Below are 11,313 nucleotides of genomic sequence, written 5' to 3' on the forward strand. Positions count from 1 at the left end.
GAGGATGAATTAATTAAATATTAATTTAATTAATTGATTATTGAAGGCTTATTAATCAAATAAATAGTAAATATTCATTTAATTAAATGGACAGATTTATGTGACTACATTTGCCCCTCTTTGAGACGGTGTGGTTTATCACGTCATTTCAAGAAAGAAAAATAGGCGTGAAGAAATATGCCCCATAAATATTAATTTAGTGGGTGGTATGCCCGCTCGAGAGATGGGCAGAAAAATTTTAAAAAATCAGGCGATCTCTCGAAAAAGAACGAGAATTGGCGAGGAGGTAGAAGAGAAGAAAATAGCAATAATGGTGAAAGAATGGAAGAAAACAGATTTAAAATGGAGAAATGAGAGGCGCTAGAAGTTCACAGGGACCATGGCGCTAAGCGGGGTAAAATTAGGTTTAGGGCAGAGGGTATATATGGAGGGGAAGGGGTAAAAATAGGGTCATTTGCATCCATCTCCATAGTGATTCAGAGCTCTGATAGTGACTTTGGTGAAAGAGTGAGTAGCAATCAGCATGCCAGTACCTATAGCAGATCATCCGTTGAGCGGATCCATCGATTCTAACAGCCAGATGACTACGGACCAGCGGTACACAAATTTGAATTTTTTTTTTCATGCCATTTTTTATATGTTTTTGCAAGCGTCCAAGTTGAATCAATATAATAGTGCTAAAACTATGTTTTAGCGTTGTTGTCACCTATAATAGCACTTTTGTGCCACTATAGCGTTATTGTCCAGTGGTTTTAGCGCGATAGTTAGTTGTAGCGCAATTGTGTAGTAGTATTAGCGGTATTGTTGTTTTAGCACGATTGAGTCAATGTTGTAGTATTGTTGTCCTTTAATGGGTTTGTTGGGTAATAGTATTAGTGCTATTGTTATTTTAGTGCTAGTGTGTAGTGGTTTTAGCATGATTGTAAGTAGAATAACCCTGTTACCCGAAAATAGATGCCCCAGTGTTAGGAAAAATGATCTCTGGATGTCGGTGTTGGGTGGATCTATGGATAAGTTGTTTTGAATCATAGAAGCCCCATTGAGACTAGGTCATTATGATAAATGTCTATTGTTGTCTAGCTTTGCCATGATCGCTTACCTATTGAGACCCAAAGATACTTGATTAAAGTATTTGTTGATAGTCTAGGTTTAAACTTAAGAAAGATTGAAATAAAACAACTGATTGTATGTTGATGTGTGGATGTGTAGGAGGATCTTCCTGCCTTACAGATGTGGGAGCAACATCCTTCCATGCAACAGCTGCGAGGGCAGTTGACAGAGTTGATTGTATTGTTGCAACAAGGTTATATTATATGTTATATCTTCCCATGATTCGGACGAATCGCGGATTGTTGACAGCACTGGTCGAGCGGTGGCATAGTGAGACATGTACGTTTCACCTAGTGACAGGAGAGATGACAGTCACTTTAGAGGATGTGTGGAGAATACTACACATCCCGATCCGAGGTGAGCTAGTGATCTACGATCAAGCTTTGGGGATTGCAACCGTGCGATGAATGTTTGTAGAGGATGTGTACATTCATGATGGCCCGATAGCATGGGAGGAGATAGCAGCCCTATATGAGCCACTACCAGCTATTTTGGCAGGCATTGCTGGGGATTTACTGTGCCCCGATCGATGTTGGCATGGACTGGTCATTGGTTGGGGCCAGGGCATAGAGCACATGGTGACAGATGGGACATGCTATGCATGGGGACCGTGCGTGTTAGCCTAGCTTTACAAGGAGCTACATGAGGTGGTATACTGAGAGACTAGTTATCTAGGAGTAGGGATTACATTGTTGCATATTTGGGCATGGGAGCACTTGCCAGTGACACGGTCAGTCAACTTGAGGTTTAGTGTGGCAGATCAGCTCTATGTATATATGTATGGAGGTATGATGAGATAGGCCCACTTGGGGAAGTTGGAGTGGTGGTGACGGGCGTTCAATGATTTAGATACAGTGATATGGAGGCCATTTATTGAGTGTGAGCCTTGGTAGGATGATGTAGAGGCCTTCCCGTATGTATTTATAACACAATTTTTTATTGGTAGGACAACCTACAATGTAGAGGGACGGGTACCAAAATGGGTGATGAGACAGTTTGGATAGAGGCAGGGATTGCCGAGGGGGTCAGAAGAGTATTCAAGGGTGGTTCGGGAGAGATTTTAGTGGGGGCCAGTGTTACCTTATGATCAGGCCCTAGTAGAGTTTCGCACGTTACAGGCAAGACCATGGCATATGAGGCTTGAGATTGTAGATGCAGGGGTGACAAAGGAGTATACACAGTATCGTATTGCACATCCTATTCCATGTATTTCAGATCCAGCGGAGCCGATACCATCCTTTGAGGAGGACAAGAGACAACGACAGAGGAGGAGAGGAGAGCAAGAAGTAGGAGGAGGAGATGATGGTGCTGGTGGAGGAGGAGATGGAGGTGGGGGAGGTAGATTTGGGGGTGGTCGTGGATTTGGTGGAGGAGGTGATGGAGGAGGAAAGTTGCAGTGGAGAGGGAGAGGCAGGCAGCCATTGCAACTATCACAGGGTCTGTTGATGCAGAGGGTAGCTAGAGTAGGAGGCAAGGATATTAGGGAGGGAGAGGCACCTATGGAGATGGGAGAGGGAGCTACAGGTGGAGGAGAGGTAGCTATAGGTGGAGGAGAGGATCCTATCGGGATGGGAGGGGGAGACCTGTGGGAGAATATGATAGCATTTTTGTAGACTCATTTGACAGCAAGCTAGGCAGAGCTGGAGGAGATGGAGGCAGAGGTTACAGCTAGGGATGTTCATCTATTTGATTATGAGTCATAGTTGACAGTAGTGAGGCATGAGCAGGATGATGTTGTGGATATGGTCCATTGGATGCGTTATTGAGTGCACTACAGTGGGTAGGGGGAGAGATTGACTACTGGCGGGGTTTATATAAGAAGGCGGTGCCATCCAGTTAGCAGGCACTGAGTTATTCACAAGTGCATCGAGTGAGATCAGAGCGGTCTCAAAGGATGCAGAGTAGTGGTGGTGTTATGGGTCCTCTAGGATGAGATAGTGCAGGTGGTGCAGGGGGTAGTGGTGGAGCAGGGAGTAGTGGTGGAGCAGTTGGTGATGGTGGTGCAACATCTGGCCAGAGTGCCATTTGAGAGAGATTTTTATGTACTTGTTACATTTGTTATTTTGGACCATGACTTGGATAGCTCTTGGTACCCGACATATTTTTGACATCATTGTACTTTGATACATGTATGTTTTTTTGCGAGATGATATATGATGTGATGATATGCATATTGATGTTATGTATGGTTTTATGTAGGATGATGATTATGATTGATGCTTAGATTTATGCCATGGATGATTTTCTTTCTATATGCATGTTGTGATGATATGATTTCATGATTTCTATATGTATGCTATGGATGATTTGCTAACATGTATATGCAGGTTACTAGATGGATGATACTTTGTGTATTGCTATTAATGTGATGCAAATGATGATGATTTAAGCTAAAATGATGAGTTTAAATAATGAATAATGATGTTGATCTAATGATACTTGTTCATTTTGTATGAAATGATGATGACTTGATAGATGACATGATAGATAATGTATGTTTTGAAGATGAATCTAAATGAATGAGATGCTTAGGAAGATGTTATGTATACTTCTAGATGAATGTACTTAAATGAATAAGAAAATGTTTATACAAAATATTATGTATGTATGCACTTAAGTGGATGAACAAATATTTATACAATTTTTATGTATGTGTGATTCTAAATGACTTAAGATTAAATGTGACTAAGTGATAAATGAAAATGATAATGCAAAGAAAATGCAACTAAGGGAGAATGAATAACTACATCTTAATGCAATAAAAATGATAATGAATAATTGCACCTTAATGCAATTAAAATGATAGGAATGCCTAAGGAATGTTGTGAAAATGAATGCACTATATGAATGAATGAATGTTTTTTATATATAAAATGCACTTAAATGTAACTAAATGAATCTAAATGAAAGTACTTTAAAAAAACCTAAATGATGATATTTGATAATTTAAGATACAACTAACTGCACCTAAATTACTAAATGAATGCACGTTAATGTCTAATAATGAAAGTAAATGAAATGATTGGAAATTTATTTAAATGCATTTAAATGCCCTTAATGCAATGATGAAATGATGTAATGATGATAATGTAAATAAAGGATAATGAATGCAACAAATGATATTAAATGCACTTAAATGAATTATTTAAATGGATGTGATGAATCTTCATGCAAGTAAATGACAATGGACTAGATGCATTTTAAAATGTTATGGAATGATAATGTGACGTGTCCATGATATATGAATGCAAGTTGATGAGAAATTGCAGATGCGAAATGCACATGTGTGATGATGTATCAGAGAACTCTGTCATGATGATATCCAAAACCAATTCATTTTACATAGCCTCTCATATTTAATGTGTTTACACTTGCATAAAAACCATGAATATGAATAATGAATGATCAAATGGATGGGCAATATGCAACAAAATGCAATATAAACAGATGAGATGGAATGATGATCCATAATGCTTTTATTTTTTCATCATTGAGCATGGTAGTATCAATCTTGGACGAGGCAATAGGAACCAATTTTGGAACATTGTACCTATAAGCAAGTAGCATAGATAAACAATATGGACCCTCCATAATGGTTCATGCTCAAATGGTCGAGGTATATACTGTAGTCAGCAAGCCGTAGTGAACCATGATTGTATTTTTGCATAAGATCACGTAGCTTAGTGAACTTCCCATGTAAACACAATTAGTACATGCCCCAGAACTTCATTGGAACAAACTAAAAATAGAAAACAAAGAAAACAGATATCAGGAGCCATCCTGGCTGCTCTAATCACTTGTAAATATCCTCGAGTAGCATAGGAACCTGATATAAATATATGAATGAAATAAATAACAAATGACCAAGTACCTATCAACCAACTGAATATTCTTGTCAAAGAAACTGTACCATGTCTTGTTTGAAAGGAAGGATGCATCCTTGTGAAGACGTTTGTGTGTAGATATGTTGATTTGTTGGTTGATGGGATAAGTGATCACCAGTTGAGTAGTGCAAATATGTTTACGTTGTGCATCGTTTGTGATGCGTATGTACAAGGGAATAATATGCGTTACAATGTTGTTGATTGTTTTTGATATTTTTGCTATGTTTTTTGGATTTTTGAAAAGTTTTGAATGTTTTGGTATTTTCTTAGATTTTTATGAATGTTTTTGGTGTTTTCTAAGACGTTGTCGAACGAACAACTTTAATGAATCACAAGTAATGGATAATCCACTCCCATCAGTAGCTTTTAAGAACATTTTGCCCCCAGTTATCTGGTGCTATGAAAGCATGATGCAGACACATGAAGGAATAATCTTGACTGCAGATCAATAACAAGACATGGTATACATGATGGGTGGATGGATGCAATGGATATAATGGATGTGATCACAAAAAGTTTGAAAGACAATGGAAGCATAGTCTTTATGAGTAGTGCCTGTTTGCTAGGTTTTCACCATCGTACTTACCCAAGGTGCCACTGAAGTGGGTTGTTCACTATTTGGATGAATTATTTTCTTTACTATTTGTTTCTCTCAATTTTGAAAACCTTTGTTCCCTCTCTTTTAAAAGTGAATGTTACTGCCTCTATGCTTAAATGGAAGAGAGCAACAAAGAGTTTTAAATGAAAACAACAAGACAAGGTTTCAATTTAGGATACCTCCTACACTTTAAGCTTATAAAAGCTTGGGCAGGTGAACCCTTTTTTTACTATTTTCTTACAAAAATAGTAAATGATTTATAGAAAACAAGTGTAAATTCCTGTAAATTTTCCTTACTAATTGGTACAACTAATCATAAATGGAAAGTTGATTTGACTTTTTGAAAAGGACCACAAAATGCATGAAAAAACCAATAGGTAAACCAGTGCCTTATCTGGGAAATAGAGTCATCTACAAACAGATTGCAACTTGACAAAAGAAACTCGTACACAAGTCACAAGTTAATGATCTATCAACTTTGCATATGCCTGACATATATAGAGTCTTAATTTGTACCAGACTTCATCATCAGATCCACACCAAAATACAGATATCAATGACTTTGTTTGAAGTATGTTTATATTTCCTCCTTGAAGAAAAGACTTAAAAAAACTTCATTAAATTCCTAGCAAGTCATTCAGATAAACAATCCTTGATTACTTAAATGAAATGAACACCAGTAAAATGACATAACACCAGTACAATGACATAGAGACAATACAAATCTGAATTTAAAACCTCTAGATTGTATCTTTATTTCTCCATCAAAAGATTACAAGTTTGACATATCTGAATCAAAAATTGCTAAGAAAATGGCCTGTATTAATTTTGTCAGAGTTTTGCTACAAAATTTGTGTCCCTTTTCTAAGTAGTCCTGGTATCCATTTATAGAGATATGGATGCAACAAGCTTCGGACTTCCCTAGAAAAATCCTAACCATAATCCCCCATAAAAAGGTTACATTGTTCACCATTGAATCAAAAACATAACAAATCAGTTAACCAGCCAGAGAAAGGCCAACTGACTACTCAGTATTTGCAGATCAAGTGTTAGGTGCCTTTGATTCTTTAGAATTGTGATTACCAAAAAATCGTTGCAAGAACTAACCGCTTCTGGTTGCCCAAGGGTTACTGCATATTGGAGCGTCGATTAATTATTCCTTCGCCCTGTCCTTTTTATCACATATTTACCTTCCAATTCTTGTTGGTTGAGAAAATCACAAAATCGCACCTATTTTCTCTACAAATCCCCTTTAATACCTCTCTGTAAAAATTAACTTCAAAACAATGTCGGATGGAAAGCCATACAGTTCTGCCATTAGTCCTTTTGAAAATTCAAATTTTGGCGCCAATGGGCTGGAGAAACATTCCTCTGAGTATTTTCCCTTTAGTCGTTAATCTGTAGAGGTTACGAAATGAGCACTTTTCAATCGCAGTATCACGACAGTCGTTGGATCACTTCATTATTACTTGGGTTTTAAAGAACAGTCACAATTTAATCATCTACTTTAACCACCAACACATGACAGATTAAAATTAACCGTTGGGACTATTGGCGGTCTGTCGCTGAGTAGCAAGGAATAAGATTTCGAGCACTTTACAACCGCGGTACAGTGACAACCGTGGATAGTCCTAGAATTTTTTCTTGGGCACCACTTGTCTGCCACCTTGCCTTGAGTCAGACCCACCTTTTTACCTTGGGCCTTCTTTGTCGCTAATCCACGAAGAATAATATTCCGGCAACTTTGCATGGCGGATTAGCAACAACCGCCAGATCAATAGGAACCTGCTCGATCTTTAACTTGATTTTCCTGAGCTGCTCTCCTGCCGCGTGTTGCCATGTGGCACCCTCTGATTGGATCTGGAGTCCCTGCCCTAACACCTTAGCATGGCTGAACTAACCGCCAAAATGAAGCTCTTCCTTGTCTCTGGGTCACGATGGATATTCTAACGAGCAGCTTTATGTTGTGATCTTGAGACATTCGTCGATCATTTTGAACTGACCGTTTGATCTTTAAAACTCTTTCAGAACTTTGCTGCCACCGCTTTAACTGTTTGCCTGGGCCTGCCACTAGTTGTTTCTCGCTGGGTCGTAAGAAATAACCGTCGTGCACCTTTATGTCACGCTATAGCGACAACCGTCAAATCTTCCTCCCGACCGTTCGATTTTCCTTGGACTTGCTCAACTTTTACCTTGCCTGAGCGATTCTCTTCTCATGGGCCCCACCACTTGGTCGATGGGTGGCGACAAATATTCCATCGCGCAACTTTATGATGCAATCTCACGACAACCATTGATCTAACAAGAGCTTTCTTGATTTTAAAAGACCCAACACATACATAGGAAAAGACATAGGACTTAGGAAAATATGCGAAATATTTCAAAATTATAAGAACCTGCCTAAGCCTAGACCTAAAAGGGCCCCCCTCTGCAACAATGTGACGACACTTCCACTTAAGTGGAAAAAGGTAAGGAGAAAAAAGAAGATTTGGAGAAAAAACGACACAAAGGTTTATTATTTTTAAATGCTTTTGAAATGCCCAAAAACTCTAAACCCTTACAACCATAAACTTGTAGACAAAGGTCAAATTTCTGAATTTTGATAGACTCCAACAGCTAAAAGGCAATATTTTCAACATATTTAAAACAATGATAACAATGGCTTTGACTAGGGATGGTTGGATGCAAGACCAACACAAGAATTTAGAAAAACTCTGGAATGTAGACCAACAAAACCCTAACAAAATAAAACTAAAACAAAGTGGAACAAACAAAAGCAAACCTAAACTACTGTGCATGGAAAACTCATAAAAAATATTGTTTCAAAAATTGTCCATGCACTGGCAATTCTTGTAACTCACCATTCAATATTTGAAGGAAATAGGAATCCTTTCCATTAACATCAAAAATGATCAAAGGGCCTATCCACAATGATTCAAATTTCTTGTGCTTACCTATGTCTTGATCTCTTGTATTCCACTGCCACACCATATCACCAATCTGGAATTTTCTTATACTATTCCTTTTATCAAAAATAGGTACTTTGACTGTAATTGAAGTTTCATATTCCTTTTATGGGTTGTAGTCCTCATTTCCTCTAGCTCTACTAACTGAATCATTCTTTCTTCCATGGGCTCAGACATTTCTAACTCTTCAATCTACAAAAATTTGTAAACTGGAAGAAAATTTGTTCATAGGTAGTCTGTCTTTCACTACATAAACCACCTCAAAAGGGGATGTACCAATGGCCTTTTTTACAGTCACCCTGTCAGCCCATAAAGCTAACCTGAGCTTTTGATCCCAGGACCTTTTATTTTCCTCTAGGATCTTCTTGATAATATTGACAAGGCTTTTATTACTTGATTCTGCCTGGCCATTTCCTTGTGGGTGGTATGGTGAAGAGTATGACATAATAATCCCATAATTAGCACAAAAATCTGCAAACTCCTCAAACCTGAAGCACATGGCATTATCCTTGACCATTTTAATAGGCACACCAAACCTTGTTATTATATTATCCATCAAAAAAATGATGACCACTTTACTAGTGGCCTGTTTGATAGGTATGGATTCAATCCACTTAGTGAAATAATATGTAGCCACTAGGATCCATCTATGGCCCCTGCTTGATTTTTCTATTATCTCTCCAATAAAATCAATGCCCCATTGAACAGAAGGGGCTTCAACTGTAACAAAATTCAAAGGCAAAGCAACAACATACTTTAGTTTAGAGGAGAACCTTTGACAAGGATCACATTTTTTAACATACTTATGAGCATCCTTGGACAAAGTTGGCCAATAATATCCTGCTCTAATTATCCTACCAGCAGTAGTCTTAGATGAATAGTGGCCTCTGCATACCCCATTGTGCATCTCTTTTATAACATTCTCAGCTTGGAATTTGTCCAGACAAACCAGTAGCATCCCATCACTGTTCCTCGAATACAGGTCTCCCTAAATAAGAACACATTTCTGTGATTTTAACTTTAGTGTTCTTTTTTGGTTGTGTGTCATACATTATGGACATGAGGCATTCTTCAAGAAGTATACTATATCTGAATACCATGGCTGACTCTCAATACTAGTAACCATAACCTCTTCAGTCTCAACATTATTTATGTCAATATACTCAAATTTTATCTCAGTCATTAACTTGGCTAAGCCTAAACCTCTTACCAGCTTTGTGATTTTGATCTCAAGATCAAATTCTTGTATTCTTCTTATCCATCTGCATCTCTTTCCAGTTACTTCAGACTGGGACAGGATATCTTTCATAGCTGCATGTGGTACATAGGCTACAATTTGGGCATTTACGGCCTAAATACTTTAACAGCCTTGACTAAGGCATATGCCTATTTTTCCATAATTTCATATTTCAGTTCAGGAGCTTGCAATGATTTGTTGTAGAAGGCAATCAGATATTCATAACCTTCACCATCTTTCTACAATAGTACCACTGCTATAGTATGATATGAAGCAAAAGAAAATAACAAAAAAGGCTTACCATAGTCAGGGGACTTAAGCACTGGGGCTTCTTGAATAGCCTGTTTAATCTTATCAAATGCTAGTGCTGCCTCATCATCCCAAACAAATTTGTCATCCTCCTTCAAAAGCTTCACAATGGGCTTGACAATTTCAGCCAGATTTGCAATAAATATTCTGACAAAGTTTACTTTACCCAGAAAAGACTGAATTCCTTTAATATTTTTTGGTTGAAGCACCCTATTGATAGCCTCAATTATTTCAGGGTCAATTTTGACTCTCTCCTTGGATACAATGTGCCCTAGTAACTTTCCTTCAGTTACAGCAAAATGACATTTCTTTGGATTTAAAGATACACCAAACTCCAAGGCCTTGCAAAATATTTTTTCCAAATGACCAAAGTGGTCATCTGCCTTCTTTGAGAAACATGTTAGATTATCCTGGTAAACAACCATTATGATATTAATAAATTCCTTGAAAGCTACATCCATATCTCTCTGAAAAGTTGCACCAGCATTCTTCAAACCAAATGGCATTCTTACATACACATAGGTTCCCCAAGAGGTAGTAAAAGCAGTCTTGAACAGCTCAGACTCTTTCACTAACACCTGATTGTAGCCAGAAAATCCATCCATCATTGACAGTAAATCACAACTAGTTACCCTTTGTAACATGGCTTCCATGTTTGGGGATGAATAATTATCTTTAAGGGAGGCAACATTCAAGTTCCTAAAATCCACACATAGCCTTATGTCCCCATTCTTTTTTCTGACAAGCACTAAATTTGATACCCATGAAGAATTCCTTATAGGCTTTATAATACCCCCTTCTCTTAGCTTAATCAACTATTTCTGCATCTTGGGTTCTAGGAGGGGGTTAATGTGTCTTTGGTTTTGTCTAAAAGGCTTAGCATCAAGATGCAAAGGTATTTCATGTTGAAATAAGTCTTGTCTATACGCCTCTAAATCCTCATAGGACCAAGCAAAAACATGTTTGTACTTCCTTAGCAAATTAAGGAGGTTAGTCTTAATATGGGGAGACAAGTTTCTCTTGATATACACTAGCTTAGGGTAAGATTATGTCCCCAAGTTTACCTCTTCCAACTCCTCCAACTTTGTAGATGATGCTTGATGTAAGTGACCATCACTGTAACTAGACATACCCTCTAATTCAACTAGTCCCCTGGGTATTTCATTTGTCTCTAACTGCACTATGTCATTTCCAAAAATTATTTCATGT

General features: G+C 37.9%; 1 protein-coding gene across 1 annotated transcript; it reads left to right on the top strand.

Annotated features, from left to right (window-relative positions):
• Positions 1-2,089: 2,089 nt before the first annotated feature.
• Positions 2,090-3,139, top strand: LOC131859845 (glycine-rich RNA-binding protein blt801-like). The gene is made up of 3 exons (XM_059214017.1): positions 2,090-2,183; positions 2,326-2,484; positions 3,054-3,139. The coding sequence occupies exons 1-3, from the start codon at positions 2,090-2,092 to the stop codon at positions 3,137-3,139; spliced, it is 339 nt and encodes a 112-aa protein (XP_059070000.1).
• The last annotated feature ends 8,174 nt before the right edge of the window (positions 3,140-11,313 follow it).

This window comes from Cryptomeria japonica, chromosome 2, assembly GCF_030272615.1.
Source record: "Cryptomeria japonica chromosome 2, Sugi_1.0, whole genome shotgun sequence".
NCBI lineage: Eukaryota > Viridiplantae > Streptophyta > Pinopsida > Cupressales > Cupressaceae > Cryptomeria > Cryptomeria japonica.